This window comes from Amia ocellicauda, chromosome 14, assembly GCF_036373705.1.
Source record: "Amia ocellicauda isolate fAmiCal2 chromosome 14, fAmiCal2.hap1, whole genome shotgun sequence".
Taxonomy (NCBI): domain Eukaryota; kingdom Metazoa; phylum Chordata; class Actinopteri; order Amiiformes; family Amiidae; genus Amia; species Amia ocellicauda.
The window spans coordinates 9,099,829-9,127,800 of record NC_089863.1 but is presented as its reverse complement, the minus strand read 5'-3'; the positions used below and the strand labels follow the sequence as shown (position 1 = coordinate 9,127,800).

The window sequence follows — 27,972 nt, the reverse complement described above, 5'->3', positions numbered from 1 at the left end:
GCATTAGCACCACTTCACTTCGGGCTGTATTGATTTATTTGTACTTTATTTTTCAGACGCATCCAATCCTAAACTCGGTGTGACCCCAGGTGCCCCCCGTAGGTACAGGTGAGCTCATTCCGACTCTCCTGATTGGCTGCTGCGGTCCCGACGCCCCGCCCACACCACCGCGCAGACTCACACCCACTTTACTCCCTATTTACAGCGAGGCGCAGGGGCCGGCCGCAGCTCAAGGGACAGAGCCCGGCCGGACGACGCCACAAGCGGACACCGGAGACGCAGCCTATCGGTAGAGACTAACCGGGTTCAAGTTTATTTTAGCTTTACAGATTAATAATAAACACTCAACCCCACGGACGCGATGGCGGATTGGAGGCTGCCCGTCAACTATAACCCGTCTTATCACGCCTACGCCTACGGGCTGATGTACCAGCCACCCCCGGAGCAAAATCACCCGAGCTTCGGCTGGGGCGACGCCGGCTACGGCCCCTCCGGAGCGGGCGGGCTGTACCTAGGCAGCCCGCCGGTCCACCACCCCCAGTATGCCGCCGCTGCTCCCCCGGGCCAGGGCGCGGACAGCGGGCCGGGCGGCGAGGTCAGGCCGACCGCGGTGCTGTATTTCGGGGGAGCCGGGTCGCAGCAGGACCCCCGGGTCTTCGCTCCCCACAACCGCATCGGCCGCCCAGAGAGCAGCGAGACGTCCAGCGACGCGGAGCCGCTCACGCCGGGTAAGAGGACCGTCGTGTGATTGTTCATCAGTCTAATTAAGGATGTTTTTAGACCATTTAATTAACATGCGTCGCCATTATCAAGCGGGCAACTGGATATACGTTTGTGGTCAGTATTTGGGTCGGGTTTAAAATGGTTTTATTTTGTGTATTAAACTTTTTAGCCGTTCTGGTCTAGCGGAGGGTGACGTCACAGTCCATTTGTAAGGCTACATTTATTCAATTAGTAAATCAATGACGTCTTAAGCGTCTTTAGTTTTAATAATCATTAAGTGCACAATCCTAAACGGCGCTGTTTGGCCCTATTTTACGTCGCAGTATGTGTCGGTGTAAGAAAAGGCGCGTTTACACTGACTGCAGTCTCTGCTCCGGATTAAGCGCATCGTTGCAAACGGCAGTATAAACGCGCAGATGTCGAGATCCATCGGTAGATGCCTCGTTATCGCGACAGGGGGCAGGCGATGTTTTACTCACCATGTTTGCCGACAGTAGCCAGTGGGAGGTGGGCGTGGCGGCCATCTTGTTTTCACTTCTACGGTGGCTCTGTCAGGCCAAAGTGTCTAGTGTTTTGGTACTGCTTTTGGAATAATCTGGGTTTGGGGTTAACCTGTCAGTGTGGGTGTAAAACAAGTGACCCGTTACACTCGTTAGGTTTTAATTTTGTTGTCCTTTTATTTGTTTGATTTGTAATGGTACGACCTGTCCACTCACTGAGGGGTTAGTGTTTGTAATGAACACCTCAGTGAGTGGACAGGTCAGTCATGCAACTCCTTTTGGGTGATGTGGTTGAATGGAGTGACGAACGGCGCCCCCTGGCTCTCCCTCATACCATCTAATTTATGTCCCTTCCTCTCTCCATCTTTGCACTTCAAGATACTCTCTTAATCACTTCTAACCACTCTTGTTTGTACTTGTATGATCCTCTACTGACATAAGAAAGTTTACAAACGAGAGGAGGCCATTCGATCCATCGTGCTCGTTTGGTGTCCATTAATAACTGAGTGATCCAAGGATCCTATCCAGTCTATTTTTAAATGTTCCCAAATTGTCTGCTTGTCACATTGCTGGGGAGTTCGTTCAGATTGTGACGCCTCTCTGTGTGAAAAAGCGTCTCCTGTTTTCCCGTCTTGAATGCCTTGAAGCCCAATTTCTGTGTGTGTCCGTACTGACAATACATCCGTACTATTAGAGTAATTATTAATGGCGTGTTGTCCTCAGACTCCTGGAGCTCGGGCAGCAGCTCCCACCCCCTGGCGGTGGTGCCGACAAGGGCGCAGCCAAAGGGCAGCCCTGGGGGCCAGCTGGTGACCAGCCTCCAGCCCGGGGGGAAGGGGAAGGAGAACCGAGCGGGAGGCGGGGAAGAGGAGGACGGGGAGGAGGAAGACGACGAGGAGGAGGAGACGGACGGGGTAACGGATGGCCCAACCCCCTCCCCCCCTGCCGACCGCCCCCCCCGCAAGGCGAAGTCGCGCACGGCCTTCTCAGAGGGCCAGATGTGCGCCCTGACGCAGCGCTTCAGCATGCAGCGTTACCTCACCCCCGTGGAGATGAAGAACCTCGCAGGTCTCACCGGCCTCACCTACAAGCAGGTCAGACACCGGGCCCGGACATTTATATTTATTTATTTATATATATATACACACACACACTGGCAAATGAGGCCCAGCTGTTAATATTGGGGTCATGTCTTGGTTTGGGTCAAGTTTGCAGTCCCTAGTAAAGTCCCTCTTCCCCTCCAGGTGAAGACGTGGTTCCAGAACCGCAGGATGAAGCTGAAGAGACACCAGAAGGACAGCAGCTGGGTGGCAGAGCGGTACCCCAACTCGCCATACCCCAGTGTCGGCGCCCACACCCCGGTAAGCCCTGTTCCTGCCCAACTCTCTCTGTCCTTCTCTTCTCTCTGTCTGGTCTCGGTGTCCCTCTGTCAGTCAGTGTCAGCGGGCTGTAGACTGGACACACAGTAACCCGACCACAATGGAGACCTGTCCCCAGGGATGGACACGGTCTTAAAGGCCGGATGGTACATTGCTCCCTCACTCCACCTCTCTCAGTGCAGCGTTTGTCCTGTTGTGTCCCGTCAGCGTATTAACCCCGTCTCCGTCCCTCTCAGTTCCAGGGAGACTCTGCGATGATGCAGGACTGCTACCCCTCCTCTCAGTTCAGAGACCCGGGCTTCCCCAAGAAGAGCCCACCCTCCACCCCCTCCTACTACCCAGCGCCCGGCACCCCTGCCTGCTCTCCCGCAACGCCCCGCGGTCAGGAGGGCGGCTGGCCCCCTGCCGGCCACTACGATTACTGCACCCCCAACAGCCACATCAACACTTACACACCCAACAACAGCAGCAATAACTACACCAGCCTGGATCCTGTGACCCAGAGTCAGTGTCACGGTGTGATCGACACCTCCCCCGTGGCCGCCCCTCTCCACACCTCCCCCCAGTGGTGAGCGCTGGCACTGCAGCCCAGTGGCAAGATTGGGACTATTGATGAATTTTATTTCTATTTTTATAGTTTTTTTTTTTTTTTTTTTTTAAGAAAGTTTGTATATTCGTCTGACACCCACTGTTCGACCGACAGACCAAATCTGATGCACCGGTGTGTCGTCTCTGAGCTGACCTGCACGCAGCTCTTCCGTGGATGAAGGCTGACCGATACTAGGCCAGACAGCTAGTCCTGGACTTCTCTGGACTCCCAGGGATTTTAATTTTCTATGAATTAATTCAGATTGTTTTATATAAAAGAATATTGAGCTTTTCAGAGCACCAGGGTGTGTTTGCAGTGTGTCCTCACATCAGAGTGGTGCTGTGCTCTGTGTTGTACAGTTGCTGCACGGCAGGGACACTACTATAGTATACAGGTATACAGTATTGTTGTGCTGAATCACATTGAATTATGCTGCTCCAAACTGTACTGTATTCTGGATTGACACTATATTTTTGTATTGTTTCCTTTTGTAATATAATCTAACATCAGCACATTGAGCCTTAACTGCTATGTCTTTCTATTACACACTTTCTCTTACACACACACACACACACTTCTGCGGTCTCTTTGTTATGCTGAACCATCCATCGGCAATAATAGGAGTGCATTTCTACTCCTGCTTGCAGACTGGTTTTCTTTTTTTCTATCCGTTAACTGCCCTGCAGCCCACAGGCACTCTTTTCCCCCCCCCCCCACCACACTGTTGAGTAACAGGGGTGCAGCTCTGTCTTTGCTAACTCGGGGAAGATTGCGTCCTGGGACGGATTGCCTCACACAGCCCAACCGCAGTTGGCCACCCTCTTTTCTCCTGCTGTGTTGCGCTCTGTGTGTTGAATACAGCCGGGTCGGTGTGGAGAGCTCAGGCCCGTACATCTCCTCCAGCGTGGTGGATACAGCACAATCGCACACGGGAGCCCAGCCGCTCGCAAAACTGCATGTTCAAAGATCGCTGTACCTCAATGTAACAGAATATACAATTTAATTTGAATGCTTTTAAGTTTAACGAGCATGAGAAAGCGACCGGTCTCCCTCCTGGTCCAGGTGTTGCACATAAACAATTGTTAAAAAAATAAAAGCAATAAGAAATGTCGACTGTAGTTACAGTCCGATGTGTCCTGGATGGGGAGACGGGCTCATTTATATTGAAATAAAGCCCATTTACTCTACACCTATTTGTGTGAATCTTTGTGTGTGATTACGTTAATTGGTCTTGTTGACTGCACTTATTGTGTAAGAGCTGTAGTTCCGTGTGGTTTGTGTAGCTAGGTTTCATGTTGCTCAACACTGGTCCTGGAGGAGCCCCTGTCCTGATGCTTTTTGTTCCAACTGATATCTTAATTGATTCCTTAATTGAACAATGTCAAATAAGGCTGAAATATAGAATTAAGAGCTCAGTTGGAACAAAAACCAGCAGGACAGGGAGTGCTCCAGGAAGAGGGTTGGGAACCCCTGTCCCACCGTGGGAGTCTGACGAGGCACAACCCCCCTCAGAAGCCCCCCGCTACGGAGGGCCAACAGGGCATCGCCCCCCAAAGGATGTTGAGGTCCTACCCCTGATGGCCAGCGAGAGGGAAGAGCACAGCCAGCAGCACCGATCAAGAACTTTCTGATTTCCTTGCTGCTGTAATAACTACACTGCCTGGAGGGGAGGCAGCCATTAGGCCTGGGCCCTAAGCCGTGGACGCCCAGAGATTCATTTTCTCCTACTTGCCATCCATCTGAGTTTTTGTTTTTCTCTCCTCCGTGCCTAAATGGTTTATTTATTTAAATGTTCACTTTATTTCAATCATGTAAACTGTTTAAAGGTCTATTTTTATTTTACTTTATTGTATTTATGTATTTTATTTTGCTGTACGTTGCCATAGAGTCTACAGGCTTTTGTTCTATCCAGATCGTTAACTGCTTAATTGAACCAATTGTGGGTCTTAATTAGGCAAAATGACCCTGTGTTCAAGGTATCCGTTAATTGGTACTTTAGAGACCTGGAAATCCTGCAGGAGTGAGGGCTCTCCAGGAGCAGGGTCAGCCACCCCTGTGCTATACTTTGCCTTTACACAGTGTGACACACTACACTATGACTACGCACTGTGTAGGAGCTGGTAGGGCAGCAGCTCTTTTTGTCTGCAATCAAACCCACAGGAAGGCCCTTGCGCTCCTCTCTCTGACTCCGATTCCTTATCTCCATCCGTCCCGCAGTGTCGAAATCACCCCCCCCGTCCCACAAACAGACACCAGAGCAGCGCTCACTGCGAGAGCTCAGCCATCCCACAACTGAGTAACGGCCAGGAAAACAGTCACGCACTGTAACACACTGTCCTACACAAACCAACACAGTCACACACAGTCTTACATAAATGAACACTAACACAGTCACACACAGTCTTACACAAATGAACACTAACACACAGTCACACTGTCCTACACAAACTAAGTCACACACTGTAACACACTGTCCTACACAAATGAACACTAACACAGTCACACACTGTCCTACACAAATGAACACTAACACAGTCACACACTGTCCTACACTAACACAGTCACACACAGTCTTACACAAATGAACACTAACACACAGTCACACTGTCCTACACAAACTAAGTCACACACTGTAACACACTGTCCTACACAAATGAACACTAACACAGTCACACACTGTAACACACTGTCCTACACAAATGAACACAGTCACACACTGTCCTACACAAATGAACACTTAACACAGTCACACTGTAACACACTGTCCTACACAGATGAACACTAACACAGTCGCACACTGTCCTGCAAAACTAACCCAGTCACACACTGTCCTACACAAACTAACACAGTCACACACTAACACACTATCCAACACAAACTAACACAGTTTGCTCTACATACATTGCTCTACACAAATTACAGCACACTGTAACTCACACACCTGTTTACACAGTCACAGACACAGTCACAGTCGCAGGTTGTGTGTTTGGTACAAAGCAATTATTTATTAAAAATACAGAAAATGTACATTTGATCAAATAATCAATAAACCAATCTGAAATTCCCTACAAGAACCAGGGAGTAGAATAGCGCTGTTACAATAGGAGGCTATACTGTAGTAAAAGTACAGTAGAATAGTCCTGTTACAGTAAAGAGCTACAATGCAATACACTGGGGGTTGCGGTAACAGTACAGAACAGCAGACCCAGACACTAAAACTCCTGCATGACACCGCCCGGCCCTACATCTGCGTATGCGCACTGCGTGACTGCGTCTGCCTGCCCTTCTGCCCGGGCCTGGCCCTCACCCTCATGCGTCCAGGGCCCCGCGGTGCCGGTGGCGGGCTGCAGGGGGCGCCGCGTGAGAAGCTGTCTGAGCGCGTGCAGCTCACGGGTCAGCCGGATGCCCAGCGCGCGCAGGTGCTCGTTCTCGCACTGCAGCTGCTGCGCCCGCTGCTGTGTCAGCTGTGCCCGCCGCTTGGCCCGGTCCCGGCTCCTGCGCACGGCCACGTTGTTGCGCAGCCGACGCAGGCGGTACTCCGGGCTGTCCTTCTGCACGCCGCTGTGGGGGCGGGCCGGTAGAGAGGGAGGAGGAAGAGGAAGAGGAGGAGGAGGGAGAGGTGCGAGGAAGGAGGGGTAGAGGTCGGGTCTCATTGGGGGGAAAGTCTGAGGGGGGAGAGAGATAGAGAGAGGGAGAAGGGGAGAGGGAGGGAGGATGGGGTTAGTATACTACAAGGGCTGACTAATATAGTGAATTATGCCCTGGCTGAGTGACTGACTGGACAGACACAGAGAGACAGAGACAGAGAGTGAGGCAGACAGAGAGAGACACAGAGTGAGACAGAGACAGAGCGAGAGAGAGACACAGAGACAGAGACATAGAGTGAGAGAGACACATAGAGACAGAGAGAGAGAGACACCTGCTGCAGGCTCCTGGCTCTGTCTCCGGGGGGCTCAGTGAGGCAGGCGGGGGGACGCAGATTGTGCAGCACACCCCCACAGCCCGGCCCACACTCCATGCCCGGCAGATCCGTTGACTGACTCTGGGGCAGCCCCTCCATCCGCAGCACCTGATTGGCTGAGACATTAGTATTAATAATAATATGTGGTGTAACTTAGGGAGGTGGGTTCTCTGCGGGCGCAGTGCCCTGCGTCAAGGCAGAGGTCAGAGGTCAGACCCTGGACAGACTCGCAGCCCCAGTAAAAGCAGTAGCAACAACAGTAGTAAGACCAGCAGCAGCTGCAAAAGCAACAGCAGTAGCAGCAATAGTAGAAGAAGTACAGTAGTAGTATTAGTAGTAGCAGAAGCAGCAGTAGAAGTACAGTAGTAGTAGTAGTAGCAGCAATAGTAACAGTAATAGCAGTAGTTGCAACAGTAATATTAGTTAATACTTAAATTACAAGTCACTTATTGACATCACAACAACTACAATAAGAATATCAATAACCATCACTCACCTCAGCTCTCAACTCTCCTGTGTCTGTATCCCACTGTCTCTCTCTCGTGTCTGTATCCCTCTCTCTGTCTGTCTCTCTCTCTCTCTCGTCATCCGATTAAAACCCTGGTTGCCCAACCCCCCCCGCCCCCCGCCCCCCTACACCGCACCACACCACACCTCCACACACACCCCACTCCCCACTCCCACTCTCTCTCTGTCCATTTCTCCTCCTCTCCTTTTCCATCCCTCTCCTGCCACCAGCTCATCTTCAGGCACACAGGGAGGGAGAGAAAGAGAAAGAAGGAAGAAAGATAAAGAATACAGATAAAGAATTCTAGAGGCTGAATCTGTCTCCAGTCACACCTCTGCAGAGCGAGAGATGGGGACGCCGCCCTCTGCTGGTTCTGTGTGAAACTACAGGCTGTCAGAGACGCAGAGGGGACAGTGAGACAGACTAACAGACTAATATATCACTACAATCAACCTCTCTCTCTCTCACACAAACACATAGACACACTCTCTCACTCAACTCTCAGTCACACACACACTCACGTTGTTTTGCTATCATTATGAGGACTTTCCAAATACATCATGATTTTTATACTGTACAAACTATAGATTCTATCCCCTAACCCTAATAAAAAAACTTTATGCATTTTTACATTTTCAAAAAAATATTTAGTATGTTTTTTTAAGCAATTTGAATTATGGGGACATTGGCAATGTCCTCATAAACCACTGATTTTGCATAATAACCTGGTGATTACCAGTTTGTAATGTAAAAAAAAACTCCTCGTAAACCATATAAACCCGCCCACAAATTCAAACAGTCACACTCTCACACAAATTCTCTGCGCTCAGTCACACACCCAGTCATACATTCTCACCAAAAAGTCACACACTCACTGTCACACACACTCACTTAACACTCACCGTCACACACACACGCACTCAACACACTCACCGTCACACACGCACGCACACACACTCACTTAACACTCACCGTCACACACACATGCACTCACTCAACACACTCACCATCACACACACACTCAACACACTCATTGTCGCACACTCACTCTCAACTCACCGTCACACACACTTACTTAACACTCACCGTCACACACACACACACACTTAACACTCACCGTCACACACACACGCACTCAACACACTCACCGTCACACACGCACGCACACACACTCACTTAACACTCACCGTCACACACACATGCACTCACTCAACACACTCACCATCACACACACACTCAACACACTCATTGTCGCACACTCACTCTCAACTCACCGTCACACACACTTACTTAACACTCACCGTCACACACACACACACACACACGCACACACACACACTTAACACTCACCGTCACACACACACACACACACTCAACACACTCACCGTCACACACACACGCACACACACTCACTTAACACTCACCGTGACACACACACACACACTCAACACACTCACGGTCACACACACATATGCACTCACTCAACACACTCACCGTCACACTCTCTCAACACACTCATTGTCGCACTCACTCTCAACACTCACCGTCACACACACACACACACACACACACAACACACTCACCGTCACACACACACAGCACAATTCTCTCACACTTTCTCACACAAATTCAACTCTCACATTCTCACAAAACACACACACACTAATTCTCACACACATTCTCACACCGTCACACACAAATTAACTCATTAACACACACACACACATACTCACACATTAACTAAATACACTCACATGCAGTCACATTTTCTCACAATTCTCTCACACCCTCTAACTCTGACACACACAGACACACACACATTTAAAGAAAGAGTTGATTGATTTGTTCTGGGTTGGGTTTTGTTTTTTCAAAAAAGTTCAACAGGTTTTATTTTCATTGCCGTGGAAACGGAAGCGATGGAACACAGGTACAAAAACTAAAAGGGAAACCAAACGATCAGGAAAAATGACCCCAGGAAAGAAAAAAAAAAAGAAAATAAACCGACAGATCAAAGTAAAGTGAGAGGCTGCTGGGCGGCGCTGTCTGGGGGACGGGGGTCTGGAGCAGCAGCAGCAACACAGTCATCAAAGAGAGGTCACGTGACCGCGGGAAAATTCATCGCAGGTTATAAAGTTAATGCATCGAAACAAGACAGGCCGCCCCAGATCAACTCTCCCTCCGCCCCCCTCTCTCTCTCGCTCTCTCCATCATTTTTGGTTTTCTTAACATTAGAAAACAACAACAGCTTTGGAATAAGAGTTTTTTTTCTGCTTCTACTTCAAAACAAGAAAACATAATAATAATAATAATAATAATATATAACAGTAATAAAAGGGCTTAGGACCAAGTTTTAATCATTGATCAACATCCATTATTGACGATAATATACAACTGAAAAAAGGAAAACGGGGAAAAAAAAAAAAAATTATTCTTATTAATAAAAACATCTTTAGTATTTCATTTCTGATGTGTCCTTCACAGAATGTCTCCGCCGCCCCTCCCTCTGTAGTGCGCGCTGTAGTGTGTGTGCGAGTGTGTCAGAGAGCTGTAGTGTCAGTAGGCAGGTGTTAGTTGTTGCAGCAAATGATTAGTGTTTGTAACCCACTCCCACCCTCTCTCCCACTGCTGTACTATTGCTATTTTGTGTCTGTCCGTGTGGTTGCGTTTCTTTCTTTACGTTCCGGCCTGTATGCATTAGTTTGTGTGTTTATTCTCTCTCTCTCTTGGCAATCGGGCGGTTCACCCCATTCTGAAAAAGTTCAGCCCGAACCGCGGGTTTTCAGCTCCACATCCCAGAGGGACACACAGTCAGGTGTGAATATATATATAAAATCATCAGAACCTGCTCAGCATCCGGTCCAGCTCGGTTCTGGGGGTTGGCTAGTATACAAAGGAGGTCCGTTTGAGGATCCAGGGGAGTATAAAAGCCCGAGCTGCTCCAGCTCCAGGCGCAGGTCCAGTCCGGTCCCAGTTCAGGAACTCTGGGGGTTCAAATTTAAAATGTTCTAAAAACTCATCTCCAAACGCCACCCCCGAGAGTGAGAGAGAAAGAGAGGGGCGGGCAGGCAGCCGGGCCCCGTTCTGGTACCAGTCTCCTCTCCCACCTCCCCCACCACCCCAAGACCTGGGCTCCGGCACCTAGCTGGCGCCGGTGGCTGGGGAGGAGAAAGAGGAAGAGGAGGAGGAGGAGGAGGACGCGGAGGAGGGAGGCGGGGAGAGGAGGCTGGCCGCAGCCCCCAGTGCCGCCCCCGACCCGGCAGCTCCGGTACCGGTGGCGGAGGCAGTACCCGTCCCCCCCCCGTTGCCGCTGCCGTGCGTGGAGAGCAGCGAGGGTGGCTGGCCGTAGTTGGAGCTGCGCAGGGCGGCCAGGTGCTCGGTGGAGAAGACGTGCGCCCGCCCGGCCGCCCGCGACTCGAAGCCCACGCCGCAGGGCTGGCAGCGGCCGCGGAGTGCCTCGGGCCCAGGGGGCAGGCCGGGGGGCGCGGGCTGTGCCGGCTCCAGCACCGTCAGCTGCACGGGCTTGGGCAGGATGGGTCGGTTGGCCCGCAGGGCGCTGTAGAGCAGGAAGCCGCCGGGGCTGGTGTCCACCCGGCGCTCCCCCTCGCCCGCGCCCTGGAGAGGGAGACAGAGACGGACGGCCATCAGCGCGGGGCTCCCGACACTCTCACTCTCTCTCTCTGTCTTTCCCTCTCCTTCCCTCTTTCCTTTTCCCTCTCTCCCCATCATTCGCTCTCCCCATCTCACTCCCTTCCCCCTCTCTATCCATCTTTCCCTTTCCATTCCTCCTCCCCCTCTCCTTTCCCCCCTCTCCATCCCTCTCCCTCCTTTCCCCCTCTCCCTCTCTTCCCCTCTCTCCTTTCCCTCCCTCAATCTCTCTTCTATCCCTCCATTTCCCCCTCCCTCACTCTTCTCATTCCCTCCTTACCCTGCCTTTCCCCTTTCCCAATCCCTTCCCTCTTTCCCCCTCATTCCCCTTTCCCCCCTCTCCTTCTCACCTGCTTCTGCTGCTGCAGTCTCCAGCGCTTCTCCTTGGCCCGGGTGTTTTGGAACCAGATCTGCACCACCTTGAGCGGCAGGCCCAGCTCCGCCCCCACGGTCTCACACTCCAGGGCATTGGGGTTGGGGCAGGTCTCGTAGCAGGACTGCAGGATGGACAGCTGCAGTGATGTCAGGTGGGTGCGCGGCCGGCGGGGGGGCGCCGACTGCTGCGAGAATGGGGACGGGGAGGAGGGCACGGAGGAGGGCGAGGAGGCAGCGGAGGAGGGGTGGTGCGGCGGCGGGGCACGGGGCGAGCGGGCGGGGGGCAGGCCGAGCTGCTCCCGGGACAGAGTGTTGATCTTGAAGGAGGTGGCGACCTGGGGCGTGTGGGGGCGGGGCGTGGCCGAACGCGCCCAGTCTCCTCCCCCTCCGCCGCCCCCTGACGCCGGCCACCCGTTCCTCTTGGCGAGGCTGGGGGAGGGGGAGGGCACGGCGGGCGGGGGGGCGGTGTGGGTCTTTGGCACCATCCTGTTGCTGCTGCTGCTGCTGGCCGCCGCACCCCCCCGCCCCACCGCCGGCTTCCTCCCCTCCGCCTCCTCCTCATCCGTCTCTTCCTCCTCCTCTTCCTCTTCCTCCTCCTGTGCCCGCCTCTCCTCTTCCCTCTCTGCCGCCCTCTTGGTGCTTGAGATGTAGGACGGGGCGGGCAGGGGTGGGATGTGGGGCGGCGGCCGAGGCGGGGCCGGCGCTTTCTTGCTGTCCGTGCCCTCGGCAGGGGCAGGGGTCAACCGGGCCAGCAGGGGGCGGGGGTTGGTGGTGCGGGACAGGGAGGGGCTGGCAGCCGCCCTCTTCTCATCACCCTCCGCCCTGTCCTCCTCGGCGCCCCTCTCTCGCTTGGCACCCCGGGGGGCGGAGCCCGGCGTGGGGGCGGGGCCACCCTGGAAGATGGGCAGGCTGATGGGCCAGGTGAACTTGATGAGTGGCTTGCCCACGGCCGCCAGTGTGCCGTCGCTGATAAAGCGAACCTCGCCCTTGCGCTCCCGGGCCCGCATGTTCTGGAACCAGATCTGGACCACCTTCTTGGGCAGCTGCACCCATTCGGCGATGCGCTCGAACTCCAGCTTTCCCGGGTTCGGGTCCTTGAAGTAGCAGCCGTACAGCACGTCCAGCTGCTCGCTCTGGATTATTGTGCGTGAGCGCCGCATGTCCCGGTACCGCCGGGCCCGCGGCGCGTGGCGTTGGGACGCCTCTCTCTCCCGCTCCCTCTCTCTCTCCTTCTCCCGGTCTCTCTCCCGCTCCCTTTCCCTCTCTCTCTCCCTCACCCTCTCTCTCTGCCTCTCCCTCTCCCGGCCCATGGCGCTGACCCGCTCGGCGGCGCGTAGGTACAGGGTGCTGGCTGTGCCACGGGCAGGGGGGGTGCTCCTCTCGGGAACCGCCTCGCCGGACCCGGTTCTGCTCTGCTGCACGTCGGGCTTGACCCGCACTACAATGAGTCCGGCGGAGCCCCCCCCACGGCCGGCGCCCGCCCGGGCCCCGGCACCCACCCACAGCCGCTCCCCGCCCAGCAGGCGCTCCCGCTGGGCCCGGTCCCTCTCACGCTGCGCCTGGGCAGAGGAGGAAGAGGACAGGGAGGAGGACGAGGAGCAGGAGGAAGAGGGGCTGTGGTGCCGGCCCAGGCTGAGGTCCAGAGCCTCGCAGCCAGCGCCGTTGGGCAGAGGGGGAAGCAGGGGGCTGGTGCGGCTGGCACTGGGGGGTGGTGCGTTCAGGGGGTCGGGGAAGGGGGCAGCGGAGCAGCGGGTGATGACGGGGGGGTTGGGGAAGGCTGCCGCTCCCTCCCCACCGCCAGCACTTCCTCTCCCTCGCTCCCTGTCCGCCTCTGGCTCGGTGCCCCCCAGGCCCAGGGGTAGCGCAGGGGGGGGCAGCAGGTAGGGCCCCAGGATGTGCGCTGCAAAGGGGGCGAGGGAGAGCGACAGGGGCAGGGGCTGCAGCAGCCGGCGCGGGGCGGGGCCCAGCACCACCGGCGTCACCACAGAAACCCCCGGCAGATGGGAGACGGGTGGCGGCGGCGCGGGGGGGTCGGCCTCCAGCTGCAGCTCCAGGTCGCAGTCGGGCCGCTGCCTCTTGGTGCTCTCGTCTGCCCTCTCCCCCTCACTGTCGCCGTCTGCCTCTCGCTCCAACCTCCTCTTCCGGTGACGCCGACGCCTCCGCTCCCGGCCACCCTCCCCCTCGCCACCGCCCTCCTCCTCCTCCTCCTCATCCTCATCCTCCTCCTCTGCGTCTGACAGAAAGACGGTGGCGGAGCGCAACACCATGCCGCGGCCCTGCCCCTTCTCCTGCTCCTCCTCCCCCTCCCTCGCTCCATCGGCGCGCGGGCTCCTCTCCTCCTCCCTGGCAGAGCTGCCCCGGCTGTCCTCGTCCTCCGTCACGATGACCGAAGTGTACAATCCTTCCATCTCCGAGTCCGAGGTCAGGCAGGGCTCCTCGGCGCTCTCCCTCCCCCTCTCCCTCTCCCTCTCCCTCTCCCCTCCTCTCTGGGAAAGGTCCATCGCACACTCCTCCGGCTCCTCCCTCTCTCCTCCTTTCACCCCAGCTGTCGCTCCCTCCCTCCCTGTGCCACGCCGCGCTCCCCCTCGGCCCCGGGCGGTCAGCCAGCGCCGCACCTGTGCTCCGCCCAGGCCGGCCACCCTGCCCAGCGCCTCACAGTCCTCGGGCCGGGGGGGGCTGGCGGCCTCTGCCTCACTGCGGGACTCCAGGAAGGCCCAGAGCACCTGGTGCTGGAACTCCGACAGGGCGCCCTCCTCGTCCTCCTCCTCCCCCTCTTCATCACGTTCCTGGTTGGCAGGAGTTGGGACGGGGTTGTCCCTAGGAGACGGGGAGGGTCTGACGGGGTCGCTAGAAGACTGGGGCTGGGGGGTGCGGGTGTCTGCTTCCCCCTCTCCACCTACTTTCCTCCCCTCCGTCTCTTCCTCATCCCCCACTCCCTCCCTCTCTCGCTCGCCGGTGGGCAGTTCGTGTGCGGGAGCCACCGTGAGGGACTCTGTCCGTCCCTCCTCCTCCTCCTCCTCCTCCTCCTCCTCCTCCTCGTCGTCTTCATCCAGAGTCAAAGTCAGGACCTGACCCTCCTCCTCCTCTTCCTCCATCATCTCTCCCTCTATCACTCCGTCTCTCTCCCCCTCCTCCTCCTTTTTCAAAGCAGGGTGCGGTTCTGGACCTCCCTCCACCGCCATTCCATTGCTCTCCTCCACTTTCAGCCCCATCTTCCTTTTCTCCTCTCCTGTGTCCATCACCTCTTTCTGTTCATCCTCTTCTTCTTTGGGCGGCAGGTCTGTCTGGCTCTCTCTCTCCTCCTCCCCCTCCTTCATTACCATCCCTTCCACTCTCTCTGCCTTCAGCTGGACCCTCTCCTCGCCCTCTCTCTCGGCCCCCTGCTCGGCCAGCTTCTCCCCCAAGCCTGGAGGCACCGCGGCTGGGCTCGGTACTACTGCCTGCCCCTGGCTCTGTGTGCAAGTCAGTCTCTGGGCCAGCAGCGCCTGCTGGGCCGGGTTGAGCCCCAGGAGGGAGACGGACGGAGTGTCTGGGGTGGGGGCAAGTCCATTGAGGAAGAGGGGCAGAAGGAGCTGCTGCTGGGGTATCAGCTCCATGTGCGGGGGCAGGGCAGTGCCTGAGGAGGAGGAGGCGGAGGTGAGGAGGGTGAGGAAGGCAGACACGGCCTGGGCGGAGGCTACGGGGGATGGGGAGGGGGAGGAGGAAGAGGAGGAGGAGGAGGAGGAGGAGGAAGAGGAGAGGAGCGACAGAGCAGGGGACAGGGAGGATGCGGAGGAGGAAGCAGCAGTAGCAGGAGGGGCGGGCGGGAAGGGGTCTTTGGTCGTTTCGGTGGGGGCGGAGTCAGGGGTGCTGCTGGTGTCGGTGGCCGAGTTGCTGTCCTTGTCGCTGCTGCTGCTGCTGCTGTTGTTGCTGCTGTTGTGCGAGTGCGTGGCAGGCCGGGGGGGGGCACTGCTGTTGCCGAAGTCCCGGCAGCGCGTCTGGTGCAGCACCGACTTCAGGTGGCTCTCCAGCGAGAAGGCGTGGTTGTAGGACACCCGGCACAGCACGCACTGGTAGGGCTTGGTGGCCACGAAGGGCCTAGAGAAGGACGTGGCGGAGCTCGGCTGCCCACAGGCCGCCCCCGCCCCGCCCTCCTCGGCCCCGCCGCCGCCCCCCGTGCCTGTCTTCATGCGGTGGGCGTGGCCCTGCGAGGAGTAGTGCACCCCGAGGGCGCTGCGGGTGGGGAAGGACTCCAAGCAGGCGTTGCACTTGAAGGGCCGGGCCGGGTCCAGGAAGCGGTCCAGTGCCGGGTTGCTGAGGGTCCTGGCGCCGGCGCCCTTCTGGCCGTGGGTAACACCGTTATTGCTGTTGTTGTTGTTGTTCTTGGCGTTATCTTGGCTAGCCGTCTGAGTGATGGCGGGGCTCTCCTGGGAGGAGACGTCAAGAGGAGGAGGAGGAGTCTGAGGAAGGGCCTCGGTGGGCTCTGCCGTAGGGCTCCCGAGCGACACGGTGGAAGCTCCTTCTTCGGTGGGGGCCGGGCCGTTCCACTGTGGGTCAGCGGCAGGGGTCTCAGCGGGGGAGTGCAGCTGTTCTGCCACCTCCGTGCCGGCGGGCTGGGGATCCACGGAAGGCGTTTGTGAAGAAGTATCGCCTGGGAGGTGGAGAGAACGGGAGAGGGGTTAACAACACTGACGGGACACGACAGGACATAAACGCTGCACAGAGAGAGGTGGGGGGAGGGAGCAATGTACCGCCCTGCCTTTAAGACCGTGTCCATCCCTCGGGACAGGTCTCCTGTGTGGTCGGGTTACTGTGTGTCCAGTCTACAGCCCCCTGACACTGCCTGACAGAGGGACACCGAGACCAGACAGACTGACAGAGAGGGAGAGAGACTTAAGCCCCCGAAATATCCCCTGAGCTCTCACCCATGTGTGTGTGTTGGGCTGTCTCCCCCGCCTTCCCTCCGCTGACACCGTGCCCTGGGGCCGCCTGTAGGATGGAGAGAGAGAGACTTTCAATCACAATCACCAACAACACTACTGTATCACACACAGTACAACACAAGTAACTCAGAGCGCAGTGTACTGCTTGACATACGCACTGGCACACGAATACACAACACCCACATACAGGCACACTGACACAAACACACGGACTGGTGGCCGGCCTGTCTGAGACTCACAGTGTCCAACAGTCTGTCCAGGCAGGCGGGCAGCACGCTGTGTCTCTCCGTCAGGTGTTCAGAGAGTGTCCGTCGGTCGCCCATAACGCACTGACACAGAGGGCAGGTCCACACGCCCACCCCCTCACCGCCACACGGCACACTCACACCCAACACCTCCTGAGAGAGAGGGAGAGAGGGTTAATACAGACACACTGACTGGACACTACAGCATATTAACACTGCACTGAGAGAGAGAGGGTTAATACAGACACACTGACTGGACACTACAGCACATTAACACTGCACTGAGAGAGAGAGGGTTAATACAGACACACTGAACACTACAGCACATTAACACTGCACTGAGAGAGAGAGGGTTAATACAGACACACTGACTGGACACTACAGCACATTAACACTGCACTGAGAGAGAGAGGGTTAATACAGACACACTGACTGACTGAACACTACAGCACATTAACACTGCACTGAGAGAGAGAGGGTTAATACAGACACACTGACTGGACACTACAGCACATTAACACTGCACTGAGAGAGAGAGGGTTAATACAGACACACTGACTGAACACTACAGCACATTAACACTGCACTGAGAGAGAGAGGGTTAATACAGACACACTGACTGAACACTACAGCACATTAACACTGCACTGAGAGAGAGAGGGTTAATACAGACACACTGACTGAACACTACAGCACATTAACACTGCACTGAGAGAGAGAGGGTTAATACAGACACACTGACTGAACACTACAGCACATTAACACTGCACTGAGAGAGAGAGGGTTAATACAGACACACTGACTGGACACTACAGCACATTAACACTGCACTGAGAGAGAGGGTTAATACAGACACGCTGACTGAACACTACAGCACATTAACACTGCACTGAGAGAGAGAGGGTTAATACAGACACACTGACTGAACACTACAGCACATTAACACTGCACTGAGAGAGAGAGGGTTAATACAGACACACTGACTGAACACTACAGCACATTAACACTGCACTGAGAGAGAGAGGGTTAATACAGACACACTGACTGAACACTACAGCACATTAACACTGCACTGAGAGAGAGAGGGTTAATACAGACACACTGACTGGACACTACAGCACATTAACACTGCACTGAGAGAGAGGGTTAATACAGACACACTGACTGGACACTACAGCACATTAACACTGCACTGAGAGAGAGAGGGTTAATACAGACACACTGACTGGACACTACAGCACATTAACACTGCACTGAGAGAGAGGGTTAATACAGACACACTGACTGGACACTACAGCACATTAACACTGCACTGAGAGAGAGGGTTAATACAGACACACTGACTGAACACTACAGCACATTAACACTGCACTGAGAGAGAGAGGGTTAATACAGACACACTGACTGAACACTACAGCACATTAACACTGCACTGAGAGAGAGAGGGTTAATACAGACACACTGACTGAACACTACAGCACATTAACACTGCACTGAGAGAGAGAGGGTTAATACAGACACACTGAACACTACAGCACATTAACACTGCACTGAGAGAGAGAGGGTTAATACAGACACACTGAACACTACAGCACATTAACACTGCACTGAGAGAGAGAGGGTTAATACAGACACACTGAACACTACAGCACATTAACACTGCACTGAGAGAGAGAGGGTTAATACAGACACACTGACTGAACACTACAGCACATTAACACTGCACTGAGAGAGAGAGGGTTAATACAGACACACTGACTGAACACTACAGCACATTAACACTGCACTGAGAGAGAGGGTTAATACAGACACACTGACTGAACACTACAGCACATTAACACTGCACTGAGAGAGAGAGGGTTAATACAGACACACTGAACACTACAGCACATTAACACTGCACTGAGAGAGTAAGTCTATAAATACAAGAAATACACCTGAACACTACTACAACACACCATAACATACTTTCATATGAATCACAGCGGCCAGGTTTCCATTATCATTTCCAAAATGCAGTTATTCAAATCACTCAAAGCCACGCAGCCGACCGGGACACACGTTTGGAGAGATGGACCCCTCGGTCCAGGTCCACACATCACACACTATAATTCATAACAATAAGAAACTATAATAATTATAATCACTTCGATCACTGTGTGCACAACACCTCGATCATTCATAACGGATAACAATGTATCTATTAACCATAACGATAATTAATTGATGTCACGGTGTCCAACAGTTAAATATGAGTATTTAATGGTTGATGGTTTGTTTACAACTCTTTCAGCTCAATACGACTACTACTATCAGTAATAGTAGTAGTAATAATAGTGGTAATAATAATTAGAAACACGGTAAATTAATAAATAACAGGAAAGCCGTTCTTCGTCCAGCCCAGATCAAGACCCCGGCCGGGTCGAGTCGATGTGGCCGGTCCAGCGGTTCTGCCACACAGCCGTGGGCCACAATAACACACACATGCACACAAATATATATTTAAAACGAGAAAAGTAGCTTCGCAGACGGATATACATGATCACCTCGGTTATATAAATCCTCCCTGTGCTAAACAAAGCGGCCTCGATGGAAACGAAAATAATCCCGAAATATGAGACTTTTTTCCTGAGCTTTCAAAATCCCCTCTTTCCGTCCAAGAACACAGTACACCGCGATCGTTTAAGGTCTCTGGAGGAAAAAAAGGGGGAGATAAGAGAGGGGTACACAAATAAAAACAAGACCCCCCCATCAAAAAAAAAAAAAGAAAAACTCTCCGAGCCCCGGCCTCGAGTAGCGCCTCACACCGGCTCTGAGCACTGTCAGGCGGGCGAGCTGCGCGTCGGCGACCGCTGGATGGGCAGCCGCACACACTCGGGCCTGCAGTCGGCGGAGCTGCTGTAATTAATAATTTGGCTCCGTGCAGATGTGCCGAAAAACACACCGACCGACCCCCCCCCTCTCTCTCTCTCTCTCTCTCCTCCTCTTCCCTCTCTCCGGCTCTAAACTAGGTGACCCCCCACCCCAGGACCCCCACACATACCGGCCCGCTGTGCCCCCCAACCCGACCCCCGGATACCGCGTCTCTCCGGGCACTTTTAACGCCTTTTTCGAGCCTCAGTGGCCATGGATTATGCGCCGACACGCCAACATAATTAGAGCCCAGCAAGTGAGCCCTGCCAATGTGGAGGGAGGGAGGGAGAGAGAGAGAGAGAGAGAGAGAGAGGGGGGGAAGAAAGAGGGATAGAAAAGACAACGAGGAAAAGTTTTTGGATTTCTTTTCAGGGAGGACCCGCGCCGTCAACGTGTGGGTTTATTTTTAAACACAAACGAGCGTTTCTGGGGTGTATTTGTCTTTCTTTACGTGTGGGTCTGGAGTCTCCATGGTGTGCGGCGATCCTGGGCGGCAGCGGCGGCGTCTTGTGCGGCCGTGTCCGGGCTGGGGAGCGGCGCTGGGGCTGGCGGGTCGAGGGGCGGCCGGTCTACGGAGAGAGCTGCATGGTCGGCGGCTGGGCCAGCACGCTTCCCTTCGCTGTGTAAAAACCCAAACAAAACTTTTCTCTCTCTCTCGCTCGCTCTCCTCTCTCACTCTCTTGCACTCTCTCTCTCTCTCTCTCTCTCTCTCCCCCTTCCCTCTCTCTCTCTCTCCTGTGTGGAGTAAACACACAACAGCTCCACACCGCGGCCGCACAGCCAACTCTTACACACAGCGCCCCGCTCCGACACTCCGAGCGACAGCAGCCATGATTACAATATGAATATTGCAACACACATACTGTAGGTCATAATGATATTCACTGCACCGCATTCATTGCTCTGCATCTGCTAATTGATTAATTGCTCATGCATGGACTTCATGCATTGCATCCACGCAAATCACGTGTTGTTCTGTAGTGTGCTGTTAATGTTGTGTTATTTTGTGCTGTTGTGAAGCTCATTCATGTTGTGCTGTTGTGAAGCTCATTAATGTGTTATTTTGTGTTGTTGTAAAGCTCATTCATGTTGTGTTATTTTGTGCTGTTGTAAAGCTCATTCATGTTGTGTTATATTGTGCTGTTGTGAAGCTCATTCATGTTGTGCTGTTGTGAAGCTCATTAATGTGTTATTTTGTGCTGTTGTAAAGGTCATTCATGTTGTGTTATTTTGTGCTGTTGTGAAGCTCATTCATGTTGTGCTGTTGTGAAGCTCATTAATGTGTTATTTTGTGCTGTTGTGAAGCTCATTCATGTTGTGTTATTTTGTGTTGTTGTAAAGCTCATTCATGTTGTGTTATTTTGTGCTGTTGTAAAGCTCATTCATGGTGTGTTATATTGTGCTGTTGTGAAGCTCATTCATGTTGTGTTATTTTGTGCTGTTGTAAAGCTCATTCATGTTGTGTTATATTGTGCTGTTGTAAAGCTCATTCATGTTGTGTTATTTTGTGCTGTTGTAAAGCTCATTCATGTTGTGTTATTTTGTGCTGTTGTAAAGCTCATTCATGTTGTGCTGTTGTGAAGCTCATTAATGTTATTTTGTGCTGTTGTGAAGCTCATTCATGTTATATTGTGCTGTTGTAAAGCTCATTCATGTTGTGTTGTTGTGAAGCTCATTCATGTTGTGTTATATTGTGCTGTTGTAAAGCTCATTAATGTTGTTATTTTGTGCTGTTGTAAATCTCATTCATGTTGTGTTATTTTGTGCTGTTGTAAAGCTCATTCATGGTGTGTTATATTGTGCTGTTGTGAAGCTCATTCATGTTGTGTTATATTGTGCTGTTGTAAAGCTCATTCATGTTGTGTTATTTTGTGCTGTTGTAAAGCTCATTCATGTTGTGTTATTTTGTGCTGTTGTAAAGCTCATTCATGTTGTGCTGTTGTGAAGCTCATTAATGTTATTTTGTGCTGTTGTGAAGCTCATTCATGTTATATTGTGCTGTTGTAAAGCTCATTCATGTTGTGCTGTTGTGAAGCTCATTAATGTGTTATTTTGTGCTGTTGTAAAGCTCATTCATGTTGTGTTATTTCTTGCTGTTGTGAAGCTCATTCATGTTGTGTTATATTGTGCTGTTGTAAAGCTCATTCATGTTGTGTTATATTGTGCTGTTGTAAAGCTCATTCATGGTGTGTTATATTGTGCTGTTGTGAAGCTCATTCATGTTGTGCTGTTGTGAAACTCATTAATGTTATTTTGTGCTGTTGTAAAGGTCATTCATGTTGTGTTATTTTGTGCTGTTGTGAAGCTCATTAATGTGTTATTTTGTGCTGTTGTAAAGCTCATTCATGTTGTGTTATATTGTGCTGTTGTAAAGCTCATTCATGTTGTGTTATATTGTGCTGTTGTGAAGCTCATTCATGTTGTACTGTTGTGAAACTCATTAATGTTATTTTGTGCTGTTGTAAAGGTCATTCATGTTGTGTTATTTTGTGCTGTTGTGAAGCTCATTCATGTTGTGCTGTTGTGAAGCTCATTAATGTTATTTTGTGCTGTTGTAAAGGTCATTCATGTTGTGTTATTTTGTGCTGTTGTGAAGCTCATTCATGTTGTGGTGTTGTGAAGCTCATTAATGTGTTATTTTGTGCTGTTGTAAAGGTCATTCATGTTGTGTTATTTTGTGCTTTTGTGAAGCTCATTCATGTTGTGTTATATTGTGTTGTTGTGAAGCTCATTAATGTTGTTATTTTGTGCTGTTGTGAAGCTCATTCATGTTGTGCTGTTGTGACGCTCATTAATGTTGTTATTTTGTGCTATTGTAAAGCACATTCATGTTGTGTTATTTTGTGCTGTTGTGAAGCTCATTCATGTTGTGCTGTTGTGAAGCTCATTAATGTGTTATTTTGTGCTGTTGTAAAGGTCATTCATGTTGTGTTATGTTGTGCTGTTGTGAAGCTCATTCATGTTGTGCTGTTGTGAAGCTCATTAATGTGTTATTTTGTGTTGTTGTAAAGCTCATTCATGTTGTGTTATTTTGTGCTGTTGTAAAGCTCATTCATGTTGTGTTATATTGTGCTGTTGTGAAGCTCATTCATGTTGTGCTGTTGTGAAGCTCATTAATGTGTTATTTTGTGCTGTTGTAAAGGTCATTCATGTTGTGTTATTTTGTGCTGTTGTAAAGCTCATTCATGTTGTGTTATATTGTGCTGTTGTGAAGCTCATTAATGTGTTATTTTGTGCTGTTGTGAAGCTCATTCATGTTGTGCTGTTGTGAAGCTCATTAATGTGTTATTTTGTGCTGTTGTAAAGGTCATTCATGTTGTGTTATTTTGTGCTGTTGTGAAGCTCATTCATGTTGTGCTGTTGTGAAGCTCATTAATGTGTTATTTTGTGCTGTTGTGAAGCTCATTCATGTTGTGTTATTTTGTGTTGTTGTAAAGCTCATTCATGTTGTGTTATATTGTGCTGTTGTGAAGCTCATTCATGTTGTGTTATTTTGTGCTGTTGTAAAGCTCATTCATGTTGTGTTATATTGTGCTGTTGTAAAGCTCATTCATGTTGTGCTGTTGTGAAGCTCATTAATGTGTTATTTTGTGCTGTTGTAAAGCTCATTCATGTTGTGTTGTTGTGAAGCTCATTCATGTTGTGTTATATTGTGCTGTTGTAAAGCTCATTAATGTTGTTATTTTGTGCTGTTGTAAATCTCATTCATGGTGTGTTATATTGTGCTGTTGTGAAGCTCATTCATGTTGTGTTATATTGTGCTGTTGTAAAGCTCATTCATGTTGTGTTATATTGTGCTGTTGTAAAGCTCATTCATGTTGTGTTATTTTGTGCTGTTGTAAAGCTCATTCATGTTGTGTTATTTTGTGCTGTTGTAAAGCTCATTCATGTTGTGCTGTTGTGAAGCTCATTAATGTTATTTTGTGCTGTTGTGAAGCTCATTCATGTTGTGTTATATTGTGCTGTTGTAAAGCTCATTCATGTTGTGTTATATTGTGCTGTTGTAAAGCTCATTCATGTTGTGTTATATTGTGCTGTTGTGAAGCTCATTCATGTTGTGCTGTTGTGAAGCTCATTAATGTGTTATTTTGTGCTGTTGTAAAGGTCATTCATGTTGTGCTGTTGTGAAGCTCATTAATGTGTTATTTTGTGCTGTTGTAAATCTCATTCATGGTGTGTTATATTGTGCTGTTGTGAAGCTCATTCATGTTGTGTTATATTGTGCTGTTGTAAAGCTCATTCATGTTGTGTTATATTGTGCTGTTGTAAAGCTCATTCATGTTGTGTTATTTTGTGCTGTTGTAAAGCTCATTCATGTTGTGTTATTTTGTGCTGTTGTAAAGCTCATTCATGTTGTGCTGTTGTGAAGCTCATTAATGTTATTTTGTGCTGTTGTGAAGCTCATTCATGTTGTGTTATATTGTGCTGTTGTAAAGCTCATTCATGTTGTGTTATATTGTGCTGTTGTGAAGCTCATTCATGTTGTGCTGTTGTGAAGCTCATTAATGTGTTATTTTGTGCTGTTGTAAAGGTCATTCATGTTGTGCTGTTGTGAAGCTCATTAATGTGTTATTTTGTGCTGTTGTAAAGCTCATTCATGTTGTGTTATATTGTGCTGTTGTAAAGCTCATTCATGTTGTGTTATATTGTGCTGTTGTAAAGCTCATTCATGTTGTGTTATATTGTGCTGTTGTAAAGCTCATTCATGTTGTGCTGTTGTGAAGCTCATTAATGTGTTATTTTGTGCTGTTGTAAAGGTCATTCATGTTGTGTTATGTTGTGTTGTTGTGAAGCTCATTCATGTTGTGCTGTTGTGATGCTCATTAATGTGTTATTTTGTGCTGTTGTGAAGCTCATTCATGTTGTGCTGTTGTGAAGCTCATTAATGTGTTATTTTGTGCTGTTGTAAAGCTCATTCATGTTGTGTTATATTGTGCTGTTGTAAAGCTCATTCATGTTGTGTTATATTGTGCTGTTGTGAAGCTCATTCATGTTGTTGTGAAGCTCATTAATGTTGTGTTATTTTGTGTTGTTCTAAAGCTCATTCATGTTGTGTTATTTTGTGCTGTTGTAAAGCTCATTCATGTTGTGCTGTTGTGAAGCTCATTAATGTGTTATTTTGTGCTGTTGTAAAGCTCATTCATGTTGTGTTATTTCTTGCTGTTGTGAAGCTCATTCATGTTGTGTTATATTGTGCTGTTGTAAAGCTCATTCATGTTGTGTTATATTGTGCTGTTGTAAAGCTCATTCATGGTGTGTTATATTGTGCTGTTGTGAAGCTCATTCATGTTGTGCTGTTGTGAAAATCATTAATGTTATTTTGTGCTGTTGTAAAGGTCATTCATGTTGTGTTATTTTGTGCTGTTGTGAAGCTCATTAATGTGTTATTTTGTGCTGTTGTAAAGCTCATTCATGTTGTGTTATATTGTGCTGTTGTAAAGCTCATTCATGTTGTGTTATATTGTGCTGTTGTGAAGCTCATTCATGTTGTACTGTTGTGAAACTCATTAATGTTATTTTGTGCTGTTGTAAAGGTCATTCATGTTGTGTTATTTTGTGCTGTTGTGAAGCTCATTCATGTTGTGCTGTTGTGAAGCTCATTAATGTTATTTTGTGCTGTTGTAAAGGTCATTCATGTTGTGTTATTTTGTGCTGTTGTGAAGCTCATTCATGTTGTGGTGTTGTGAAGCTCATTAATGTGTTATTTTGTGCTGTTGTAAAGGTCATTCATGTTGTGTTATTTTGTGCTTTTGTGAAGCTCATTCATGTTGTGTTATATTGTGTTGTTGTGAAGCTCATTAATGTTGTTATTTTGTGCTGTTGTGAAGCTCATTCATGTTGTGCTGTTGTGACGCTCATTAATGTTGTTATTTTGTGCTATTGTAAAGCTCATTCATGTTGTGTTATTTTGTGCTTTTGTGAAGCTCATTCATGTTGTGTTATATTGTGTTGTTGTGAAGCTCATTAATGTTGTTATTTTGTGCTGTTGTGAAGCTCATTCATGTTGTGCTGTTGTGACGCTCATTAATGTTGTTATTTTGTGCTATTGTAAAGCACATTCATGTTGTGTTATTTTGTGCTGTTGTGAAGCTCATTCATGTTGTGCTGTTGTGAAGCTCATTAATGTGTTATTTTGTGCTGTTGTAAAGGTCATTCATGTTGTGTTATGTTGTGCTGTTGTGAAGCTCATTCATGTTGTGCTGTTGTGAAGCTCATTAATGTGTTATTTTGTGTTGTTGTAAAGCTCATTCATGTTGTGTTATTTTGTGCTGTTGTAAAGCTCATTCATGTTGTGTTATATTGTGCTGTTGTGAAGCTCATTCATGTTGTGCTGTTGTGAAGCTCATTAATGTGTTATTTTGTGCTGTTGTAAAGGTCATTCATGTTGTGTTATTTTGTGCTGTTGTAAAGCTCATTCATGTTGTGTTATATTGTGCTGTTGTGAAGCTCATTAATGTGTTATTTTGTGCTGTTGTGAAGCTCATTCATGTTGTGCTGTTGTGAAGCTCATTAATGTGTTATTTTGTGCTGTTGTAAAGCTCATTCATGTTGTGTTATTTTGTGCTGTTGTGAAGCTCATTCATGTTGTGCTGTTGTGAAGCTCATTAATGTGTTATTTTGTGCTGTTGTGAAGCTCATTCATGTTGTGTTATTTTGTGTTGTTGTAAAGCTCATTCATGTTGTGTTATATTGTGCTTTTGTGAAGCTCATTCATGTTGTGTTATTTTGTGCTGTTGTAAAGCTCATTCATGTTGTGTTATATTGTGCTGTTGTAAAGCTCATTCATGTTGTGCTGTTGTGAAGCTCATTAATGTGTTATTTTGTGCTGTTGTAAAGCTCATTCACGTTGTGTTGTTGTGAAGCTCATTCATGTTGTGTTATATTGTGCTGTTGTAAAGCTCATTAATGTTGTTATTTTGTGCTGTTGTAAATCTCATTCATGGTGTGTTATATTGTGCTGTTGTGAAGCTCATTCATGTTGTGTTATATTGTGCTGTTGTAAAGCTCATTCATGTTGTGTTATATTGTGCTGTTGTAAAGCTCATTCATGTTGTGTTATTTTGTGCTGTTGTAAAGCTCATTCATGTTGTGTTATTTTGTGCTGTTGTAAAGCTCATTCATGTTGTGCTGTTGTGAAGCTCATTAATGTTATTTTGTGCTGTTGTGAAGCTCATTCATGTTGTGTTATATTGTGCTGTTGTAAAGCTCATTCATGTTGTGTTATATTGTGCTGTTGTAAAGCTCATTCATGTTGTGTTATATTGTGCTGTTGTGAAGCTCATTCATGTTGTGCTGTTGTGAAGCTCATTAATGTGTTATTTTGTGCTGTTGTAAAGGTCATTCATGTTGTGCTGTTGTGAAGCTCATTAATGTGTTATTTTGTGCTGTTGTAAATCTCATTCATGGTGTGTTATATTGTGCTGTTGTGAAGCTCATTCATGTTGTGTTATATTGTGCTGTTGTAAAGCTCATTCATGTTGTGTTATATTGTGCTGTTGTAAAGCTCATTCATGTTGTGTTATTTTGTGCTGTTGTAAAGCTCATTCATGTTGTGTTATTTTGTGCTGTTGTAAAGCTCATTCATGTTGTGCTGTTGTGAAGCTCATTAATGTTATTTTGTGCTGTTGTGAAGCTCATTCATGTTGTGTTATATTGTGCTGTTGTAAAGCTCATTCATGTTGTGTTATATTGTGCTGTTGTAAAGCTCATTCATGTTGTGTTATATTGTGCTGTTGTGAAGCTCATTCATGTTGTGCTGTTGTGAAGCTCATTAATGTGTTATTTTGTGCTGTTGTAAAGGTCATTCATGTTGTGCTGTTGTGAAGCTCATTAATGTGTTATTTTGTGCTGTTGTAAAGCTCATTCATGTTGTGTTATATTGTGCTGTTGTAAAGCTCATTCATGTTGTGTTATATTGTGCTGTTGTAAAGCTCATTCATGTTGTGTTATATTGTGCTGTTGTAAAGCTCATTCATGTTGTGCTGTTGTGAAGCTCATTAATGTGTTATTTTGTGCTGTTGTAAAGGTCATTCATGTTGTGTTATGTTGTGTTGTTGTGAAGCTCATTCATGTTGTGCTGTTGTGATGCTCATTAATGTGTTATTTTGTGCTGTTGTGAAGCTCATTCATGTTGTGCTGTTGTGAAGCTCATTAATGTGTTATTTTGTGCTGTTGTAAAGCTCATTCATGTTGTGTTATATTGTGCTGTTGT

The 27,972-nt window shown here is 49.5% G+C and overlaps 3 protein-coding genes across 4 annotated transcripts; 1 reads left to right on the top strand and 2 right to left on the bottom strand.

The window, feature by feature from the left end:
• The first annotated feature begins 247 nt into the window (after nt 1–247).
• nanog (nanog homeobox) lies at nt 248–4,380 on the top strand. Its single transcript, XM_066722072.1, has 4 exons — nt 248–728; nt 1,947–2,317; nt 2,468–2,584; nt 2,839–4,380. The coding sequence occupies exons 1-4, from the start codon at nt 362–364 to the stop codon at nt 3,172–3,174; spliced, it is 1,191 nt and encodes a 396-aa protein (XP_066578169.1). The 5' UTR covers nt 248–361; the 3' UTR covers nt 3,175–4,380.
• A 1,789-nt stretch (nt 4,381–6,169) lies between these two features.
• LOC136768011 (CCAAT/enhancer-binding protein delta) lies at nt 6,170–7,736 on the bottom strand. The gene is made up of 3 exons (XM_066722071.1): nt 7,649–7,736; nt 7,111–7,268; nt 6,170–6,856 (listed from the first exon to the last, which is right to left on the bottom strand). Exons 2-3 carry the CDS (start codon nt 7,249–7,251, stop codon nt 6,404–6,406), a joined length of 594 nt encoding a protein of 197 aa, XP_066578168.1. The 5' UTR covers nt 7,252–7,268; nt 7,649–7,736; the 3' UTR covers nt 6,170–6,403.
• Nucleotides 7,737–9,517: 1,781 nt separating this feature from the next.
• zfhx2 (zinc finger homeobox 2) lies at nt 9,518–20,590 on the bottom strand. 2 transcript variants are annotated; one of them, XM_066722856.1, is made up of 5 exons: nt 20,212–20,590; nt 16,842–17,000; nt 16,585–16,648; nt 11,656–16,310; nt 9,518–11,272 (listed from the first exon to the last, which is right to left on the bottom strand). In XM_066722856.1, exons 1-5 carry the CDS (start codon nt 20,230–20,232, stop codon nt 10,799–10,801), a joined length of 5,373 nt encoding a protein of 1,790 aa, XP_066578953.1. In that variant the 5' UTR covers nt 20,233–20,590; the 3' UTR covers nt 9,518–10,798. The 2 variants fall into 2 exon arrangements, with proteins under 2 accessions (XP_066578953.1, XP_066578954.1); XM_066722857.1 differs by lacking the exon at nt 20,212–20,590 and adding an exon at nt 19,394–19,802.
• Nucleotides 20,591–27,972: the final 7,382 nt, after the last annotated feature.

Bases quoted from the DNA above. Each gene is read 5' to 3' on its own strand.
- nanog (XM_066722072.1), top strand. From the start codon at position 362: ATGGCGGATTGGAGGCTGCCCGTCAACTATAACCCGTCTTATCACGCC. The intron at 729-1,946 runs GTAAGAGGACCG...TGTTGTCCTCAG, and splicing joins CGCGGAGCCGCTCACGCCGG to ACTCCTGGAGCTCGGGCAGC. The intron at 2,318-2,467 runs GTCAGACACCGG...CTTCCCCTCCAG, and splicing joins CCGGCCTCACCTACAAGCAG to GTGAAGACGTGGTTCCAGAA.
- zfhx2 (XM_066722856.1), bottom strand. From the start codon at position 20,232: ATGGAGACTCCAGACCCACAC. The intron at 17,001-20,211 runs GTAAAGAAAGAC...CCTCTCTCTCAG, and splicing joins TGGAGACTCCAGACCCACAC to GAGGTGTTGGGTGTGAGTGT. The intron at 16,649-16,841 runs GTGAGTCTCAGA...TCCATCCTACAG, and splicing joins TGGACAGACTGTTGGACACT to GCGGCCCCAGGGCACGGTGT.
- LOC136768011 (XM_066722071.1), bottom strand. From the start codon at position 7,251: ATGGAGGGGCTGCCCCAGAGTCAGTCAACGGATCTGCCGGGCATGGAG. The intron at 6,857-7,110 runs GTGTCTCTCTCT...CTCCCCCCTCAG, and splicing joins GAGCCAGGAGCCTGCAGCAG to ACTTTCCCCCCAATGAGACC.